The 21,700-nt window shown below is 39.8% G+C and overlaps 1 protein-coding gene across 1 annotated transcript in view; it reads right to left on the bottom strand.

Moving 5' to 3' along the window:
* The window catches only part of DPF3 (double PHD fingers 3), a 241,970-nt gene that overhangs the window by 123,999 nt on the left and 96,271 nt on the right, over positions 1-21,700 (bottom strand). The window contains exons 5-6 of the mRNA XM_027844832.1: positions 20,888-20,983; positions 6,361-6,439 (exon numbers count right to left, since the gene is read on the bottom strand). Coding sequence (XP_027700633.1) covers positions 6,361-6,439; positions 20,888-20,983 — 175 coding nt within the window. The remainder of the gene's footprint in view (positions 1-6,360; positions 6,440-20,887; positions 20,984-21,700) is intronic.

Below are 21,700 nucleotides of genomic sequence, written 5' to 3'. Positions count from 1 at the left end.
TCCAATTCTTCATGACCCCATTTGGGATTTTCTTGGCAAAGATACTGGAGTGGTTTGCCATTGCCTTCTCCAGCTCATTTTACAGATGAGGAAACTAAGGTAAACAGGGTTAAGTGACTTGTCCAGAGTCACACAGCTAGTAAGTGCCTGAGGCTAGCTTTGAACTTAGGAAGAGGACTCTTCCTGACTCAAAGGAGCTTTCGTCAACAGAATCAGATGACACTAACCAAAAAAAAAAGTGTTTGTAAGAGTTAATTATTGATAGTCACTGAAGGTCTAGGGATAGGGATCGTGCCTATGATTTCAATGACATAGAAAACACCTTCTACCAATGCAGCTCAGCACTTTCTCTATAACTTATGGTCTTGGAGAACTGCATAGAGCATTGAATGGTTAAATGATTTGCTCAGAGTCACACAACTAGTCTGTGTCACAGGCAGGATTTGACCTCAGGTTTTCCTGGCTTTGAAGTCAGCTTTCAATTTGAAATATACCAATAACCCAAGAGGCATGCTGTAATCCATAAAGTGTGGGACCTTAGTCAGAAAGATCTGGGTTAACTCTAATTCATAATGGGCACTTGACTCAACTTCTCAGTACCTCAGGCACTCTCTAAGACCACAATTTGGAGGACAGTTGCTAATCTGAACTGGTAGGAGTTGGCTCGCTGGAATTACCTGCACCAATAAAATCATAGTTCTGAACCCCTGAATTACCAACCAAAATACATTTATACAATACTCTATGCCTCAAGCTATTACTCCATTTAGCTATCAGTACTAGTAACTTTCAGGAGACATAACAATAATTAGACATAAGGATCAGTCAGACCTGTAATTTTACTGGTATAGGGAATTCACAGGTGAGAAGTAAGAATTTGCCCAGGGTCACACTGCTAACATATGTCAGGACTAGAAATTAGGTCTTTGAGGTCATGCTTCTATCTACTACACCACACTACCTCTCTATTGCAATAATAAATAGGTCAATTACAAGGGCCATCTGATGGTAGAATTCCTGGAGATTAGTGTTCCTCCAGACTAGAACAGAAGTAGGTAAGCCAAAGGATAAAGAAAGGGCTGGGAAATTACAGACCAGGAACCTGCAGTTTGAACCAGGCAGGATTCGTTTCTATTCAATTCAACAAATATTTCAGTTCAATTAAATGGGATCTCCCAGGCTATCACATGCAGCTGCTTTGTTTATGGGTGACAGGTGGGAAAGATGAGAAATAAGCTCTCATCTCCAAAGTCCTTCCTTTAGCAAGAAATTGAAAACAACACTTAACTCCCAAACTTGGAAAACTGCAAGATAATTAATAAAGCAGTAGCACTGTGATTACTTGCAGGAAAATAAAGTATAAGTCCAGAGGCACCATGAATGGGTCCAAACAAAAAACTTCACCATGTTCAAGTAATTGACTATTTCTCTGAAACACTATACCCAGTGGCTAGATGAAAGCAACAGACAAAATATCTATCACCTGGCATTAGTAACCAAAGCACTTAATACTGTTCCATCCGCCCCTCTCCTAAGGGAAATTGGAAATGAGAACACAATCGAACAGCTATACTAAGGAATAAATACCAAGGCTGGTTAAACAAAATCAAACTTGAAAAATAATCATTAAGCGTTCCACATCTATATTGGAAGAAGTGCTGCATGGGGACTCATAAGGTTCTCTTCTGGGTCCAAGATGACTTGATATTTTCATTAATGACTTGAAAGATGGAGTAGGGAATTATGCAAATCCAACTGGCAGATAATACAAAGATGGCAGGGATTGCAAATCTGTGGAGAATGGAATTTAACTACTGTGCAATCTTAGGAAATTTGTCCTTATTGAATCTTATATATTGAAGTCACATATTGCATCTCTTTATTGAGATTCAATAGGGCAAAATATAAAGTGATTGATGGAGGCAGGAGTCACCAAATGTAGATATATAAACTAGCATACACCTGGCTGGGCACCAGTGTCAGTATCAGAACTGAAGAGGATTGGGAGCTTGCAGGGGACAGTGTATACAAAGCAACAATACTGCCAAAATATGTCAATGTACCACTGAATGGAGTTGTATTCAGAGGACAGCCAGTGTGCTAATGTTAGTTGCTGCTGTTGTTTTAAGGTGAGAAAAAAGGAAAACTCACATTAATATAGCACTTTAAAGTTTACAAAGAAATGAGTCTATTCCACTCCTTGCTGACTAAACCTTGACATAGTTTCAGATCTGAGCACTCTACTTAGTCCCAGGCTTGAAAGAAAGCACAGAAGAGGGAGGGTCACATAATTGACAGATTTGATTCTGGAGAACAGAACCAGGAGAGGCAAAGAGAAATGTGGGCATTGTCAGGCAGCCTAAAGAGAGAGGCTACAATGGACTGGTAGAACTGTGGATGTTCATATGTTTCAGGGGAAGGGAATAAAAGGCAAGAGGGGCTACAGTAGGGGAAATTTAGATTCATAATAAGGGGAGACCATCATTCAAAGAACAGCTGAAATAATGGGGAAAGGGCAGCTATGGTAACCCCCTCTCTGGGGACATTCATGGAAGAGACCAGACACCTCTCTACTTAGGATGCATTAGGGATTATTAAAAGCACTCTTTGTCCAGTACAGGGGGATGGGCTATATGACCTCTCCAAAGGTCTTTCCTGTCCCAAAGGATCACAAGTCTGAAGGGCACTAGATAAAAATAAAGTCCATTAATCACCAAGCTGCCAGATAATTTACCAAGAAAGCCTGAATACAGAAAGGGGAGGCTGCAGAGTCCTTGGCCTCACTCAAGGAAAAAAAATAGGGGGGATATAAAATAAACCCACATAAATCATCAGCCTTTCTATATATTACTAACAAAGTCCAGCAGGAAGAGATAGAAAGAGAAATTCCATCTAACATAACTGCAGACAATATAAATACTCAGGATTCTACCTGCCAAGACAAATCCATGAACTATATGAATATAATTACAAAACACTTCATACAAATAAAGTCAGATCTAAACAATTAGAGAAATATTAATTGCTCATGATTAGGCCAAGCCAATATAATAAAAATGACAATTCTACCTAAATTAATTTACTTATTCAATGCCATAAGGATCAAATTACAAAAAAAAAATTTATAGAGCTAGAAAAAAATCATAAACAAATTCATCTGGAAGAACAAAAGGTCAAGAAAATCAAGGGAATCAATGAAAAAAATGTGAAGGAAGGTGGCTTAGTACTACCAGATCTCAAGCCATATTACAAAGCGGTAATCAAGAAAACAATCTGGCACTGGCTAAGAAATAGATTGACAGGTCAGTAGAATAGATTAGGTACACAATACACAATGGTAAATGACCTTGGTAATCTAGCGTTTGACAAACCCAAAGATCCAAGATTTGGGGAAAAGAAATCACTATTTGACAAAAAATGCCAGGAAAACTAGAAACTGGTTTGGCAGAAATGAGGTGCAGACCAACATCTCGTACCATATACCAAGATAAGGTGAAAATAGGTACATGATTTAGACATAAGGGTGATATCATAAACAAATTAGGAGAGCATAGAATATTTTGCCTGTCAGATTTGTGAATAAAGGAAGAATTAATGACCAAACATGTTTTGACCTAAATGGTTTATAAGAAGGATATTATCCTGTGGCTGCATAGGGAAAAGAGATATAGAAAGGGAAGGATGGGCAAGAGAATCATGCCAGCAAAGAAGAATCCAACAAAGAAGACAGGGGCTGAGGTCTGAGGTCAAATGGATAAGGAAAGGAAATAGAAAGTGGCAGGCAGAAAAGGAGTACACAGAGTATGTTGGAAAAACCCAAGTTTAAAGTCAGCTTTAGCTGGGAAGCCAATGCAAAAACTTTGTCATCCAAAGGCTAAACAATTTCAGCTTCTGTAAGGAAATTCCTCGTGATATTAAATCACAAAAAAAGGACAGATAACTTTTAAAAACTCACACAGATCAAGAGACAGGTATTCTGGATATATCCCATTTTTCTTTATACATGGAAATGCCTTCTTTGGCAAGAAGACAAAACTATTGACCCTTCTTTGAAGGGGCCAAGGAAACTTCACATTTCATTACCCCAGAACAACAGAGACCTTTAGGAAGCTGGCAGGCTAGGATTACAGTGGATCAAGACAAATCTGTGATGTAGGAAGGGATGTGTTTGAACTTCATCAGGGAAATTAAACTGTGTTTGTTGCCCAGGGTCAAAAGAGGCTCTATCTCACCTTGAATGTGTGATGGAAAGATGACACTGGAACACTCTAATGCCCCCAATTTATTCTTGGATAGAATGATGTTACTATGGGCCCATTCCCTATAGGAGTATAAGTTTATGGGATTTAGACCTGAAAGATACCTTAGAGATCATCTGGCCCATCCATCTCATTTTATACATAAATAAACTAAGTCCTGGAGAGGTTATGATTTGCCCAGAGTCACCCAAGTGGTAAGAAGCAAGCTGGGGTTCAAACTTAATTCTTCTGAGAGCAGATTCAGAGTTCTTCCCTCCATACTGTGCTGTTTCCCATTGAAAATTGATTCCCATCTGCTAAGTAAGTCACTGAATAAGAATCATGAAGGTTGGAGGGTTTGATAACAAAATAAACTCCAGCTATATCACTTTCTACTGAACAAGGAACAACTTTTTAAGATCAATATAGAAGGAAAGTCACTACTCTGCCTTAAGTCACTCATTATCACCTACCATTGATTGCCCTCTACCCCTATTCCAATATATTACATAAGTAAGCTCATAATTGTAAACTTTATTTTAAAACATGGGGGGGGGTTCATTACTCCAGAACATATCCCCAGTGTCAACATCCAAATATTAGATAATCCCCTAAACTCTCTGTGCATTGCCTCTCTGGCATTCTAAAAGGGAGCTGGGGAGAGTAGTCACTTGCAGACATGGTGTACCTTCTCAGATTGGTGAACAGATGGAAAAGAAAGATTAATAGGGACTGTGATTTTAAGAAGTGCCCTTGATAGAGTGGAAGCAGAGGGTATCCTGGACAATAAGAAGTTATCTAGGACAGGAGCTTCTGTCTGCCCGAAGGCTTTCAGCAGATAATGCTATGGGTGCTATACTTGGAAAGAAGACAAAATCTTTCTCGTTATTAAGGCAGATCACATTTTCTTCTGTATATAAATCTTTGATAGATTCAGGTTTCTTGTCCCTTCACAAAACCACCATTTTTTCTCACTGTCCTATTGCAGTATTATTTGCTAATCCCTACCTTCCAGGGATAGCCAGTTACCCATCAAAGACACTTTAGCGAAGTGGAAAGACTGTATGGTTCCAGGTAGGGGGAGGGAGGAAAGAAAATTGATTAAAATAAAAGTAGTCACCATCATATAGATTCATAGCTTTCCCTACATAAGGAGGGAGGGAAAAGAAGGAAATTAGTGGGAAGAACAAATGAAAAGATACAAGAACCAAGTACCTTTGTCGGAGGTTTTTGGGTTATGCTTTTGTTTGTAACTATCTGAAACAAAGAAAGAAATAGAGGGTGAATCTTAAAAAGAGAGAGAGAGAGAGACAAAGATAGAGAAAGACAGAGAGAGACAGACAGAGGAGACAGTGAGGGAAAGAGAGTAGGATATGGGGAGGGGAGAAAGAGAAGAGATGGGAGAGAGGTGGAGGGAAGAGAGAAAAAAGTGGAGGGGAGGAAGAGAGAAAAGAAAGAGAGAGGGAGAGAAAAGGGAAGGAAAGAGAGAAAAGAAAGAAAGAAGAGAGGAAGAGAGAAAAAGGGAAATTGAGAGGAGAAAACAGAGGGAGAGGGAGACAAAGAGAAAGGGAAAGAAAAGGAGAGGAGAAAGAGAAGAGAGAAGGGGGAGAAAGTGGGGAGGGGGGAAGAGAGGGAGAAGGAGAGAGAGAGAGAGAGACAGAGACAGAGAGAGAGACAGAGAGAGAGAGAGAGAGAAGCCATGAAGGAGCACAATGCCAGAGAGCTGAACTATTGCAGTCCTGGGCCCAGCAGGAATCTTGCTGCAGGGATCTTTCCATTTCACTTCTTTCCCCCTCATGCAGAAACGCTCACAGAGGAGGTAGCAGCAGCAAATGGAGGAGGAGAAGGAGGCAGCTGCAGCAGTGGTAGCAACAGCAGCAGCAGCGGTGGCAGCAGTAACACTAGCAGCAGCAGCAGCAGCAGCAGCAGCAGCAGACCACAACATGCAAGCCAGGGAACAGCAAAAAAAAAAAAAAATCTCCCTAAAGAGGAGGGGATGAGAAAGCCCTGGTGGCAACTGAAGCCAAGTGGACCAGGCTGACAGCCAAAGGATTTGTAAGGGACAGTAGGATGGGAGGACATGGAAAGGGAGAGAGAGGAAGAGCAGTGAGGCTATACTTACTATCACAGACGTACGGTTTATCTTGGTCTTCCTGAGAGGCAGCATCATTCCTCCTCCTGCCACCTGCAGAACCACGGGCCTGAAAAGAGAATTGAAGGATTTAGTAATGTGCTCAAGGAACTCTCTTGTTCCTCATTCTGCTCCCAAGATCCTCTGGGACTTACTACCTGCCCTGTTGCTACACCATCCAAAGCCTCATATATTACCATCTGACCAGTTGATATATCTTGCCATTCACTCCACCACTGAATCCTTAGGACATCTCTGCCTCATAGCTCAGCTTTCTTCTATGTGTTGTTCCCCTAAAGTAGAATGTGAGCTCACTGAAAGGTTTTGTATCCTCAGGCTTTAGAATAGTGCTTAGCACAAAGTAAGTGCTAAACAAATTTTTTTTTCTTTCATTCTTTCATTCTCTTCCACAAACTCTTGAACTTTCTAGTTTCCCACACACATGTATTGGGTGAGATAGGAGGAGAGAGTGGTTGGAGTTAAAAACTAACAGTACCCTGACCACCCACTATACCTGGAACACAGACCTCCATATCTGTCTTTTGCAACCCTCTTCCTTGAAGGCCAAATTCAAGGACCACCTCCTCCACAATGCTCTCTTAGGTCTCTTACCTCTGTAAGTGACCTATCCCTCCTTGAATTCCACTCTTTTTTTCTCCCTCCTTTGCATTTAAATACATCCTAACTTTTACTATAGGGCCAGGAGGTAAAATCAGGGCAGCCCACCCCCCTGATCTGCTAGACTGGGGCACTTTCTATGAAGCTGAGGGTGTCCTAGATCCTTCTGATGAACCCCAAGTTCTAGCCCCTTACTAAAGGACATGTGGGAGCAGAGTTTCCTGGTTGGTCCCCATGGACCCCATTACTGGGAGCTGTGTCAGAGATGATTGTCAACTAACTGGAATGGCCATCAACCTGAGAAGCTTTGAAAGGAGGAACAACTTCTACTCTAGTTCTCTCTTCTTCCCTTTTGAACAAGTAACCAATAGGGATTTCTCTACCACTTTCCAGGAACAATTATGATGACTACTCACACATAGTAGTGAGCATAATGTTGCCTAGGTGAGCCTAAGTCTGAATACCCAGTCCCTAGCTGCCTTTTTCACTTTGTTTTTTCCCTGATTACAATTGGCCAATCAGTGATCCTGAGATGGATGTTTACAGCCTTGTAAATTTAATAGGCTAGGAGTTATGGGGTGCTAACAAGAGGTATTTTCTGCAACTACATCCTTTTCAGAGGAGAAGACCTGGACTTTGAGTTGCTCTTCCAACTGAACATTCCCACATCTCCTTGAAGTCTTTCCTACTTCCCAAGAGAGTATATTGAGAATTATGAGCTACTGTCTCACATTTTAAATATTTGTCAATTCAGACTTAGGAGTCCCCTGTGTTTCAAGCATTGCTTTTGTGATATTTGAAATACATGGTTGTCCTATTCTTGATATCTACTACTTCGTTTGTTGAACTTCTCTAGAAGGGACTCTTTTAATTCCTTCCAGGGGACCCCAGCAGGAGGCTAAACCAAGCTTTAAGAGATTTTATTTTCTCTTTGAATGGATGGCCAAATTATGACATATGGATAGAAGGGAATATTGTTGTGCCACAAGAAATGATGAAAGGGATAAATTGAGATAAACCTGGGAAAATCTATACAAACTGATGCAGAATCAAAAGAGCAGAAGCAGGAGAAGATGAGGCTCTTGTTCAAGTTTAAGAAGCCAGGGGTTCTTAATCTGGGTTCCATGGGAGTCTGTAAACTTAAATGGGAAAAAAACAGCATCTTCATATTCACTACCTTCTAACTGAAGTTTAGCATTCCCTTCAGTTATTTTGAAATATGATACTGAGAAGGGGTCCATAGGTTTCAGCAGCCTTCCAAAGGGATCCATGACACGAAAAAGGCTAAGAATCCCTCCTCTATGCAGTAACAACATCATAAAGGAAAACACTCTGAAAAGTTTTAAAGAACTCTCAGTACAATTATCTACCACAATTCCAGAGCCCTGAGAATGAAACATGGCACTCTCCCCACATTCAACAGAAAAACATGGCGCTCTCCCCACTCCAGATGGAAAGGTGATAGTCCTGAGGTATAAGAAACATATATATTAATCCAGACATGGCCAATGCGTGGATTCTGTTTTATTTGAATCTATTCATTTGTTACAAGGGAAGATTTTTTTTTAATTTGTACCAAAGTAGACTCATGGTTTCACACAAAATCCTTCTTTTTTCCTGTTCTTTATGGATACAAATGGTCATGTATGTTTGGTGTCCCTCAAGTTCAGAATGACTAAAAATTAAAAAAAAATTTTAATGTGGAGGGAAACACCAGGATAGAGGAACAAACATAGGAGTTATCCAGAGCAATAACAGGCCTCTAAGGAAAGAGTTACTTACTCACTGCCAGATACTATTATTTTCTATTTGATCGGACCTGAGCCCCACTGCTTACCCCTAACCTCTAAATAAATATGTTCATGATTTAAAAAAGAAACAAGAAGACTCAGAGATGAAGGACATATAAGTCCAAGAGTTCAAGAGAAAAGCTTTATCCCTTCTCCTTGAGGTCAGGGTTCCACAGGACTGAACTTGGGTCCACTAGAGGTCAAAGTTGGAGAGAACTTTCTTATTGGCTCGTGGGTAGGGGCTCCCCATGGATAATATGTATTAGAGTTCATTGTATAATGCCTCATCTCCCCTGCTACCCTGTAAAAAATCCTTGAGGTTAGGGCTCATTTCATTTTTGTATCCCCAGCATCCAACACAGTACCTACACACACACACACACACACACACACAGATGCACACACATGCATGTATATATATGTTTACATACATGTGCACATATACATACACACACAACTGACCATAGTATTTTTAACCAATAATACATGACTACAGGTTGTTCAAAAAGTGAGAGAGATTGACTTCTTTAAATATAAGAAGAGTATGCAAAGGCTTAAGTATATAATATTGGAAACAGCTATTTTCCATTTTTAGTGATAATAAAAGATGACTTCAACCAGGAATTTAAGGTATATATTGAGAAGTATTGTCTGACAGTGAGTATTATTAAAGATGTTAGCAAGAAAAGTGGCAGAATCTTGTTCTCTGAAGAACCGAAAGTTCTTATAGGCCACATTTTTATCTGCCTAGGAATTTTTAGGCTTAAGTATAAGCATACCTTGTTTTATTACATTTCACTCTATTACACTTTGCAGATCTTGCATTACTGGTTTTTTTTTTAACAAATTGAAGGTTTGTGGCAAACCTGCATAGAGCATGTCTATCGGCACCATTTTTTCAATGGCGTATTTTCACATTGTGTCTCTGAGTCACATTTTGGTACTTCTCACAAATTTCAAACTTTTTCATTATTATTATGTCTGTTATGGTGATCCGTGATCACTGCTCTTTGATGTTACTATTGTAATTGTTTGGGGGTGCCATGAACCATGCCCATACAAGACTGCAAACTTAATCAATAAATGTTGTGTGTGTTCTGATTGCTCCACCAACCAGCCACTCCCTTGTCTCTCTCCCTATTCCTTGGGCCTCCCTGTTTCCCTGAGACACAACAATATTGAAGAATATTACATAAACTTAGTTGGAAAAAAAGCAGCAGCAGGATTTGAGAGGCTTAACTCCAATTTTGAAAGTTCTAATGTGGGTAAAATGCTATCAAACAGCATTGCATGCTACAGAGAAATCTTTCGTGAAAGGAAGAGTCAATTGATGCAGCAAATTCATTGTTGTCTTATTTTAAGACAGCCTTCAGCAACCACCACTCTGAGCAGTCAGCAGCCATCAACATCGAGGCAAGACCCTCCACCAGCAAAAAGATTACAACTCACTGAAAGCTCAGATGATGGTTAGCAATTTTAGCAATAAAGTATTTTTAATTAAGGTATGTACTTTTTTAGACATAATACTATTGCACACTTGGTAGACTACAGTATCATGTAAAGATAAATTTTACACATACCAGGAAACCAAAAAATTTGTGTGACTTGCTTTATTGCAATATTTGCTTTATTGTGGTGGTCTGGAACCAAACCCACAATATCTCTGAGGTCTGCCTGTAGTCCTAACTGAAGGCAGACAGGTAGGACTTTTTAAGGTCCTTTCCAAGCTTATAATTCTTCATGGCATAATGTAGAGGGCAGGACTCGGAACTGGGAAAGACATGGATCAAAATCCTGGCTCTGCTAACTTGCTAATTATATTGTCCTGCACAAGTCATTTAAACTCTCTAAAGCTCCTTTTCATCATTTACAAAATGAGGGTACCACTATTTACACTCACACGGGGCTATTGTGAAGAAAGCACCTTGTCAGGTTGACAAGTATTTATTAAGCTCCTACTATGCACTGGGCACTGTGCTAAGCACTGGCAATACAAAGAAAGGCAAAAGGCCGTCCCTGTCCTCAAGGAATTTACCTTAAAGCATTATGTATATGTGAATTATTATTATTATTATCATTATTAGCCCAACTAGATCTTTATTAATTATACTAATACTTTATTAATTATACTAAAACCCAAAAGCCTACTGATTTACCTAGGGATTTCAAGAAAGCTTTAAGTGACTTTAAGTGAAAGAGCACTAGGGCACCTAGGTGGCTCAGTGTATAGAGTTCTGGGCCTAGAACTCAGGAAGACCTGAGTTCAAATGTGACCTCAGACACTTACTAGCTATGTGACCTTGGGCAAGTCACTTAACCCATTTGCTCAGTTTCTTCATCTGTCAAATGAGTTGGAAAAAGAAAGGCAAACCACTCCAGAATCTTTGCCAAGAAAACCCCAAATGGGGTCAGGAAGAGTTGGACACGACTAAAATGATTAAACAACAAGTGAAAGAGAAAAGCCAGCTGTTCCCATTGCAACTGTAGCAAGAACAAAATCTGAGGTTTAATACTAGCCAGGACAAAGGTATATATAGCCTGGCCATGCTTCATATTAGAAGGTTCAAACCATCCATAACTTCTAGGTCAGAGTTCTGGCTCCCAAAAACAATTGGAGAGTCCAAAAAAGTTAGGAGCCAGTGTATGACGGAGGGAAAGGATGGGAAAAAGTGATGGGAAAACCAGAGACAAATATACAATGGGCCAACCTGTTACCTTTAATGGCCTCCCTTAAGGAGAGGCTTGACCTCACACCTAGCTAATTGTTGACAAAGATGACAAATTATGGAAAAATAGGTAAGGTAGCTGATACAGTACTGGCAAAACTGTGAGTTGGTTTAATCATTCTGGAAAACAATTTGGAATTATACTAAAACATTCCTAGCCTTTGACCTAGAGATTCAACTTCTGTCCTAAGGAGGTCAAAAAGAAAAAAAAGGCCCACATACAGCAAAAACATTTACAACAACATTTTTGAAGGTAACAAAGAACTGGAAACAAATAGATACTTATCAACTGAGTAATAGCTAAACAAATTATGGTACATGAATGTAATAGAATATTACTGTAGCATGACAAATGATGGATGTGAAGAATGCAGGGGAGCATGGGTAGGCATATGGACTGATACAGACGGAGATAAGCAGAACCAGGAAAACAATGTACACATTGACTACAACAATGTAAATGAAAATAAGAAATAAAAGAAACAAAACTGCATAAGAACGTAGGATTTTGAGTTAAAGGGGACCTTAGGGGTCATCTAAGCCAACCTTTTAATTTTACAGATGAGGAAACTGAGGCACAGAAAGATGAAAGTGATTTACTCAAGAGTCCCAAAACTAGAGTCTTAGGGAGGATTTGAACTCAGGCCTTCCTGACTCCAACTCTCATGCTCTATTCTTTATAGGATTTGCTGCTTAAATAGACTACAATTAGCCCCAGAGGAGAATTGAGAAAATGTATTTCCCTTTCTTCTTTTCAAAGGGATTTGGGGAGGATATGGGTGTGGAATATTGTATATACTGTCATACTTGGTCAATGTGTTGGTTATTTTTGGTAAATTGCTTTTTTCCCCTCTTTCTTTCTTATTCTTTGTCACTAAATAGGGGAGAAAAAGGGGGTTTATTTTGAAACTAAGGTAATGTAAAAACAAAAGATCCCAATAATCATTTTAAAAATAAAAAAGAGACATCAGGATACCAAGCATAGATAGAGGAGCTGGACTGACATCTACAATATTGCATAGACAGCACCACAATGCCTGAGGTATCATTCCCTGTCTCCTGCTTGATTGCTAGAACATTCATTCTCTCACTCCCACTAATTCCCTCCATATTCTTCCCCTCTGCCTTTCCATCTTCCTTTTCCCTCTCTCTCTCTCTCTTCTCTCCTTACCCTCATTTCAGAGTTGACCTTGGCAGGGAACTGAAAGAAGCGGGCAGTGTATTACTCTGAGAAACCATTCAGATTACTGGAGATGCATCAAGCCCCAAAAGTTATCTGCCCTCAGTCACTCTCATTTTCCTGACCAAATGCAGAGGGAGCGTGGGATAGTAGAAAGACCCAGGGGTACAAGGAATCAGCAGTGCCAGTTCTACCATTTAGAATTTTTCTGACCTTGGACCACTGACAACCTCTCTGAGCCTCAATGGCTCCATATATGAAATGGAGATACTAGTATTTCCTATTCCACAGACGCTATAATGCATGTGAAAGTGCTATGTAAGATTCCCTACAAACAGACATTAATTTTTAATGAAAAGGAAAGAAGGAAGGAAGGAAGGAAGGAAGGAAGGAAGGAAGGAAGGAAGGGAGAAGAGGAGAGGGGTGGGGAGTGGAAGAGACAAGAGAGGGGGCAGGAGTGAGGGAGGAAAGAAGGAAGGGAGCCAAGCATTTATTAAATGCCTACTATGTGCCAGTCACATCGGAGATGCTAAGTGCTTTACAAATATTATCTCATTTTATCCTCACAACAACCCTGAGAGATCAGCGCTATTATCAATATTGTTAACAGGTCAGAATAAGCACAATGATGGTACAATTATTGCAATGCTACATGGGACAGCTTGCTATAGTCACTCCAGAAGTCCTTTCACAGCAGCCTCTGAGCAGAAAGCATAATGACAGAAACAATTCAGAAAGAAAAATACAGTGGTGAGAAAGAGCTCAAGAGAGGGATGAGAGACCTTAGCCAAGAAAGAGTTCTATTTCTAGCTCCAATATTTAACAACTTGTGTGATTTTATGAACGCTTCCTCTCCCTGTGCCTCATTTCCTTACCTGCAAAATGTGGATAGGGCACCCAGAGCACACGATAATATTCTGCAAGGAAATTCTATCAGTGGTGCCACCACCCCTCCAGGTAAATGCTTGTGCACCAACTGAGTCATCTTTGACCTTTGCTTCTCCTTCACTACCTCCATCCAATCAGTCTCTAAATCCTACTTTTTTGCTTTGAAATGGTTTTTGGATTTGTTCCTTTCTCTCCAGTTCCACTGCTGCATCCTAGATCAGCACCTCATACACACATTGATATAACTTTCTAGTTAACTTCCTAGTCGGTCTCCCCGTCACCAGCCTCTCCCCACTCCAATTCATCCTATGTACTTCTGCCATCTCCCCTAAACAACACTGACCTGTCACTTCCTTCCTCAAAATCCATAAAGATTCCCTATTACTTAATGTGTCAAGTTCAAATTCCTACCCTTGGTTGCTAATGTCCTCCATTGTCTCCGACATCACTATCCAATTGTTGAGTCATTTCAGTCATGTCTGACTCTTTTGACCTCATTGGAGTTTTCTTGGCAGAAATACCAGAATGGTTTGCCATTTCCTTCTCCAGCACATTTTACAGATGAGAAAACTGAGGCAAATGGGGTTAAGTGACTTGTGCAAGGTCACACAGCTAATAAATGTCTGAAGACAGATTTGAACTCAGGAAGATGAGTCTTCCTGACTCCAGGCCCCGTACTCTATCCACTACACCACCTACCATTACTCCCCAACACACACCAACTCCAATTAAATAGGTTTCCTCATGGCCTCTCATACAAACCACAATAACTCCCATCTCCATGTCTTTACCTACTCTATGCCCACCCTCCTCCTCAGAATATCTTCCTTATCCTCTTTATCCATCAAAAGTCTTCTCAAACTTCAAGATCTAACTAAAGTCCTAACCTCTGCAAGAAGACTTTTGTGACTGATCTAACTTACACTTCCTTCTAGCTCTGTATTTCTGTTGCAATATGAGTCAGGTGATATGCATCCCTAGGGGTTGGCAGTGTACCTGGCACAAAGTCAGCATTTAATACATGCTTCTTTATTCATTCATATTTAAGTTTGGCCTCCAGTTGTTCTCTGTGTCAAGGGTACTAGTCTCCCCAACTAGACTATAAGCTCCTTGAGAGTATCATGTCCAGTATCCCCCCAAATCTACTCATCTATAAAATAAAATTAAATTGTATATGAAAAGTCTTAAAGAAGCACCTTGGGGAAGTTATTTGGGCCACAGTTTATTATGGGTCACTGAAATATTGCTGCTACACTATGCTCCCAGCAACAAAGGGGCTGTACATCTGTCGTCAGATGATCAACCTAGCTAAGGTCAAAAAGGTTCATCACCAGATGTTTGGTCACTTAGGGATGGTTTGGGTATTTTTAGCCACAGTAACTCATAATAATAATGAGGAGGAGGAGAAGGAGGAAAAGGAGAAGGAGGAAGAGAAGGAGGAGAAGGAGAAGAAGAAGGAGAAGGAGAAGGAGAAGGAGAAGGAGAAGGAGAAGGAGAAGGAGGAGGAGGAGGAGGAGAAGGAGAAGAAGAAGAAGAAGAAGAAGAAGAAGAAGAAGAAGAAGAAGAAGAAGAAGAAGAAGAAGAAGAAGAAGAAGAAGAAGAAGAAGAAGAAGAAGAAGGACAAGGACAAGAAGAAGGACAAGAAGAAGAAGAAGAAGCATTTGTGTGTACTTTAAAGTTTGCAAAGTACTTTACATATGTTACCTTATTTGATCAAAAACTCTGTGAGGCAAGTGCTATTATTATTCTCATTTTACAGATGAGGAAACTGAGGCTAGAAGAGGTTAAATGACTTGCCCAGGGTCATCCACCTAGTAAGGGTCTGAGGCAGAATGTGAACTGAGGTCTTCCTGACTCAAGCTCCAGTGCTCCATCTACTGTACCACCTAGCTGCCTACCACATGAAAGAGCCTGAATGCTGTCTTCACATGAGGGAAGAGTTAATTACCTGAGGTGGAAAAAGAGTGCTCCCAGAGGTAATTACTACTCTTCTTCTTGCCAAGTGGATTTATGGGTCTCTAAGGGTGAGCTACTGGGAACTCCTTCAGATTTGAATCCTGGGCTCCAACAGCTCAACAGGAGCCTTGTGGTGTCAATGTATCGGCATCCTTGGGCTTTTTCCAACATCTGTATCTTTCTCCATATTTCAGGAATACAGGTCCTCAGATTCCATGCACAAATGGACTCTATTCAATGGGACCAGCAGGCATCATCTCCTACAAATACTTCCTTACACATTACTGTAGGCCACTCACTTTTTTGTACACTTGTAATTCTTTCCCAGGTCAGTGTAGTCCAAGGCCTTTCCACAAAAATCAGTTTTAATGCCAAATAATCATAATTATAATATATTTTCTCACACTAGCAGTATTCATTTGGACCTGGGCTTGGGGGTGAATGGAGTGACCATAAGCTATTATATTCCTAGATATTATCCTTGAGAGTTGCTGTGGCCTAAAATGTCATCATCCTATGGATGGCTTGGTGATGAACCTCTCTGACCTTGACAGGTATTAAGATAATAGGCATACATACAGTCTGTCACTGACCCATATCCAGACTTTCTAGCTGGGTAGGACCAGCAAAAGTTCGCAAGCACATGTACATACACAGATACATACATATGTACATGTACACACATACACATGTACATACATACATGTACACATACACTTTAGCCTTCGAAGATAGCATATTATTTTCAAAAGAATAGATAATCAAGAATTGATTGGGTCCTTTTTACATCATACAAGAATTAAGATGTGGGACAGCTCAATGTGAACTGGAATAAGTCAGTAAGTCTCTTTCTGTCTGTTCCCATTGCCACCACCCAAATCTATTTCCTCAGCATTGTCCTCATCACTCTCATTCCCCTCCCACTGGAACCTTGGACTCTGAATAGATGAGTTTTCACCTTATCTGTTCCACAACCAATCTATATCACTTCCTAGCCATTTCCCAATCATGCCATGGTACCATCCTTTGCCTTTTCCATGTTGTCTTTCCCACTAGAACATAATGTCTCTAAGGGAAGGGGCTGTCTTTTTTTTGTACAATTATCCCTTCCACATTGTAAGGGGATAGGGACATGGTGCCCCCACAATCTGGAAAATCTGCATAAAATTTTTTCCCTGCCTTCATACCAGAGAAGAAGTCTGAATTTTTTCTTTTTCTTTTATGGGGTATTTACAGTACCTTATCATAAAATTTGAGTATTGTTATAGTATTAAATGATAAAACACATTGATATTATATAATACTATACATATATTTTACGCATTTCTAAGTTTCTAAACTTTTTCTGCGTCACCCACTAGCCTTCAAGTATCATCTGCAGCTTCTGCAAACTCCCTAAAGATTCCTATTTAATTTCTTATGCCGACCCGCAATGTATCGAAACCACCATGGGAAAAGTCATGATGTGGAAAGGATAACTATATCTGAATTCTTAGCACTTAACATAGTACCTTACACACAGTAAACTCTTGATAAATGCTTTATCATCATCATCATCTCACTCCTGCACTAGTCTCCTACCTAACTTTCTTCTCTTTAACCTCTTCCCCCTACCCAATCCATCTTGTACACTGCTTTCAAACTAATTTTTCTTTGAAACCACTTTTACTGTGTCACTCACAAGATCATAAGAACTGGAAGGAACTTTAGAGATGATCTAGTCCAGTCCTTCTTAAACTGGGGAGGAGGGGGTGTGAAAAATGCGGCAATAGTATAAGGTTTCTGAATGTGCAACAACCAAATAATAAATAAAAATCAAATGCATAATGAACATGAGATGTTTCTGGCAGCACTTGCCCGTGTTACATAGCACAACTTCACTGCAGCCTTGGTTATGAACACAAAGCATCCACACTTTGACTGTGTATGCCCTCAGCTCATGCAATGCCAACAAACACTGCTGAAACCCAAAAAGGGGTCAGGTCATGAGTGGGCCCTAGTCTAGTCCATCCCACTCATTTTACAAACAAGAAAGTCCCTTCTCAAGTACTTTCAATGGCTCCTCATTTCCTACTACATTGAATCAAAATATCTTTACTTAGAAAGAAGGTCCTCCTTATAGTGACCTTACCTGCCTTTACAACCTATCTCCCAACACAAGCCTCTCATTCCAATCCTCAATGCCTATCAAACATTTCTCTTTCTAGTCCTTGACTCATAGTTTCCCCAGATTCTATCCAATAGGAATGGCAAGTTCCTCCACATCTCTTTGTCCAGCGTGTCCTCCCCCTAGCCCCTGCCCCAAAAGACTCTCCTTCCTCATGTAACTGCTTGAAGTCTCTGGTGCCTTGTGATGAAATACTAGTGGGCTCTAAGAAATGATGAACTGGTTGATTATTGAAAAATGGAAAGACTTGCACGAAATAATGAAAAGTGAAGTGAGCAGAACCAAAAGAACATTGTTTACAGTAATAACAATATCGTTTGAAGAATAATTATGAACAACCAAGTTATTCTGAGTACTATAAATACTCAAATCAACTATGAAAGACCTATGAAGGAAGATGCTATCCACCTCCAAAGAAAGAACTGATAAATAGAAGTACATATAGTATGGTTTTACATATATTTGTAAATCTGTGTCAAATGGTGATTTTGTCTAGTTTGAGGTGGGGAAGGAGGGAGATAAATTGGAACTTAAAATGTAATAAAAATAAATAAATTGAAATTTAAAAAAAAAGAAATTTCTAGTGTGCTATTTAAGGCTTAGTTCAAGTGCCACCTCCTACATAAGGCCTTTTCTAATCCCACTCTCCAATTGTTAGTCCTTTCAACTCGCACCCCATTCCCCTGAAATAACTTTGCATCTTAAATATTTAATTATCTATGTACATACTGTTTTCCTACAGCAAAATATAAGCCTTTTGAGGGCAGAGACTATTCTAGCTTTGTATTCTCAGTACCTAGCATGGAACCTGGAAAACAGTAGGCACTTAATAAACACAAATTGAATTTTTTAAAGAATACTTTCAATGTTTTTTTAAATGCTTTATATATTATCAGAACACAATGAGATGAAGAAGGTCAACCAATTATAGAGAACTAGAGCCAGGAAAAGAGGCTGGACCACATGATCTCCCAAAAGATCCTTCCACCTCAATGAGCCTATGACTAAGGGCAAGAAAGTCAAATAATATTAACAAAACTAAAGTGACACAGGTTAGCTGCTTCCCATTCCAAACCTCTGAGTATCTCCGTATCATGAACAAGTATCCCAGCTAGTCACCCAAATGGTAAACAAGTGGTATTCCAGTTGAATATGCCTCCATATGCCAGGCCTCAGGCAACACATCTGAAGTGTGTGGGGTTCTCTGACCCCAAATTCCCAAGTTCCCTAGTCACAGGACATAATAATAACACTTTGCATTTGTGGAGCAAGGTATTGTCTGAGGCACATAGGAGGTGAAATGACTTTCCCAGAGTCACAAAGCAAATTAAAAAAAATCAGAGGTAGCATTTGAACCCAGATGAGGAATTCAAATTAATTCTATTTTGTAATTGGTTCTATACTGTATTTATTTGGCACTGTAATTGATTCTTTATCTACTTAAGTCCTCTTCCTATGGCCTTGAGTTGAGCTCAGGAATTTAGCTTTCTAAGTTAGTTTAAAGCTATAATCAATGGGGAAAACTGTTATCTACCATACCTTCAGCTTCTGGGAAAATTTTAGGACATATGTTTGTTATCTTTGAGCCCCACAAGTTAACTTGGTACTATCCTCCCCAAAATATATCATCTGAACTTGCCTGTCTTTGTGCAATTAGGAGAGTTTTATGACTTCCAAAGAGACAGCAAGTCTAATAATTTTTGATCCCCTAGCAAAGATTATAAGTTGCAGATGGGTCCCATAAAACAATTAAGATTCCTTAATTTTCAGAGAGGGATGGTTACTAGCCCCATATGGGTGCCAGCCCACTTTCCTTGATATAACCAATCATGTTGTCCCCACCACCATGATACTGTCTACCATGTAACCAATTGCATTGTCTTCCCTACCTACTCAACTCTGTTCTTTGTTCTTTTGTACTTCCCAAAACTATACAAAGACTAGTTGTGGTCTTTTGGTCATTGAGAGGGACCATTAACCCAATTTATTGGTTATTACTAGTCTAATTAATAAATTGATGCTTGGAAGCTTGTCTCTCAGTTTACCTTAATTTTCAAATGTGACACAACTCTTCCTGACTCCCACTCTATTAATTCCCCCATGCAACTCTTGGGAAAATACTAATATCTCCACTTTATAGATAAAGAAAGCTCAGAGAGTTTAAATGACTTGCCCACAAGGTAGCTAAGTAATACAGTGGAGAGAACATTTGTCCTGGAGTCAGGAAGACTCTCTAACTGTGTGATCTATCATTTAACCTCTGTTTGCCTCAGTTTCCTCAACTGTAAAATGAGAATAATGATGGCACCTACCTACCAGAATTATTGTGAAAATCAAATGAGATAATATCTGTAAAGCACTTACCACATTACCTGGTATACAATAGGGACTTAACAAATACTTATTTTCTTCCTTTCCTTCCTCCCTTCCTCTTTCTTCCCTCTTTTTCTCCCTCCTTCCTTCCTTCCCTCACTCTTTCCTTCCTTCCTTTCTCCTTCCTTCTTTCATCCTCCCTTCCTTCTTCACTTACTTCCTTCCCACAGTCATACAACTAGTAAATGTTAGTGCGTGTATTCAACCCCAGGTCTCCTCTATCCAAGTCCAATATTTTTTCCATTAAATCACATTGAATCTCAGTAAACCAACCCTTTAAAGCACTGGGACTTTCATACCCTCACAAATGAGCTGACAAATTGCCCTGGGCATGCCTGAAGGACTCAGGGTCAAAATAATGTTCACTTATAGCCTTTCCATGGAATATTGTTCCAATTATGGGAAACATACCAAAACGGAGAACAGAAAACCTCCTCTCCCTGTCTCCACCCACTCATTTGACTACCATTCAGATCTTATTCTCCTCTTTATAGCACCCCTTGCTAAATGTTTTTCAAGTTATCCTCCCTGTCATGAGCAGTGCTCATGACAAAAGTTGAGGCTCTCCTCCCTGGAATGAGGAGCGATGTCCTTGCTGAGGAAGTAGAAAAAGCACTGGCTCTGGAGTCAAAAGAGCTGGGTTCTAAGGCTGCCTCTGATGCTTACTATCTGTGTGACCTCCTCTTGCATTCTGTTTCCTCAGATATAAAATGAGGAGGGTGGACGAGGTGGCCCTGAAGTCCTTTCGAGCTCTAACTTCATGATCTTACGGAGTATTTTCTGTAATTGCCTTTCCTTCTGTGTAAAGCCCCTGACTTACCCGTCCTCTGGTCCTGTTCTTTCGTTTTGGAGTATCTTCTTCTAAATCCTCCTCTTCATTCACTTCTTCTATGTTTTCATCATTTTCCAGAACCCTCTGAAATTACAGAAAGAGAGTGGGAAGGTTTGAAGAGGGAATAGCCAAGAAAAGAGGGAAAAAAGAAGAAGGGGAAAAGAATTCAACCAATCAGATTTTTTATAATTATTATTATGACAGAGAGAGTTTAAATGAAAGCAATGTTAGCGATGCCTGGAAGACAGAAGTGCTGCCCATGGATTTGGCAACTTGGCTATATGCGTATTTTCTCACCACCACCAACCTCCTTTAACTTAAACATTCTAAAACCATCAAACTTTAGCTTTTTCTCAAGAAGGGATTCCTTTAAAAAAAACTGGCGTTAAAGAAATCCAAGTAATCAATAGCTATATTTTAAAAGATTGAAATCACTGATAATTAGGAAAATTAACTTTAAAACAATTCTGAGATTCTACCTCATGCCTGTCAGATTGGCAAAGATGACAAAAAAAGAAAAATAACTATTGTTGGAGGGGCTGAAGAAAGACAGGCAATGGAGAACCATTGGTATAACTAATTGGTTCATTCCTCCTGAAAAGCAACTTGGAACTCAACTGTGTACACACTTTGAACCAACTATTTCCACTTCTAGATACCAAAGAGATCAAAGAAAGAGGGAAAAGACCCATATGTACGGAAATACAGCTGTGTCTCAATTAGTATATATAAAGAATCCCCCTGAAGTAATCATGTTATGAGAATTCACATTGCATATTTCTGTTGAGCTGGAAGTAAATG

Source organism: Vombatus ursinus, unplaced genomic scaffold (genome assembly GCF_900497805.2).
Source record: "Vombatus ursinus unplaced genomic scaffold, bare-nosed wombat genome assembly UNPS02014945.1, whole genome shotgun sequence".
NCBI lineage: Eukaryota > Metazoa > Chordata > Mammalia > Diprotodontia > Vombatidae > Vombatus > Vombatus ursinus.
The sequence above is the reverse complement of the archived record's forward strand: the minus strand, read 5'-3'. Positions and strand labels throughout refer to the sequence as shown.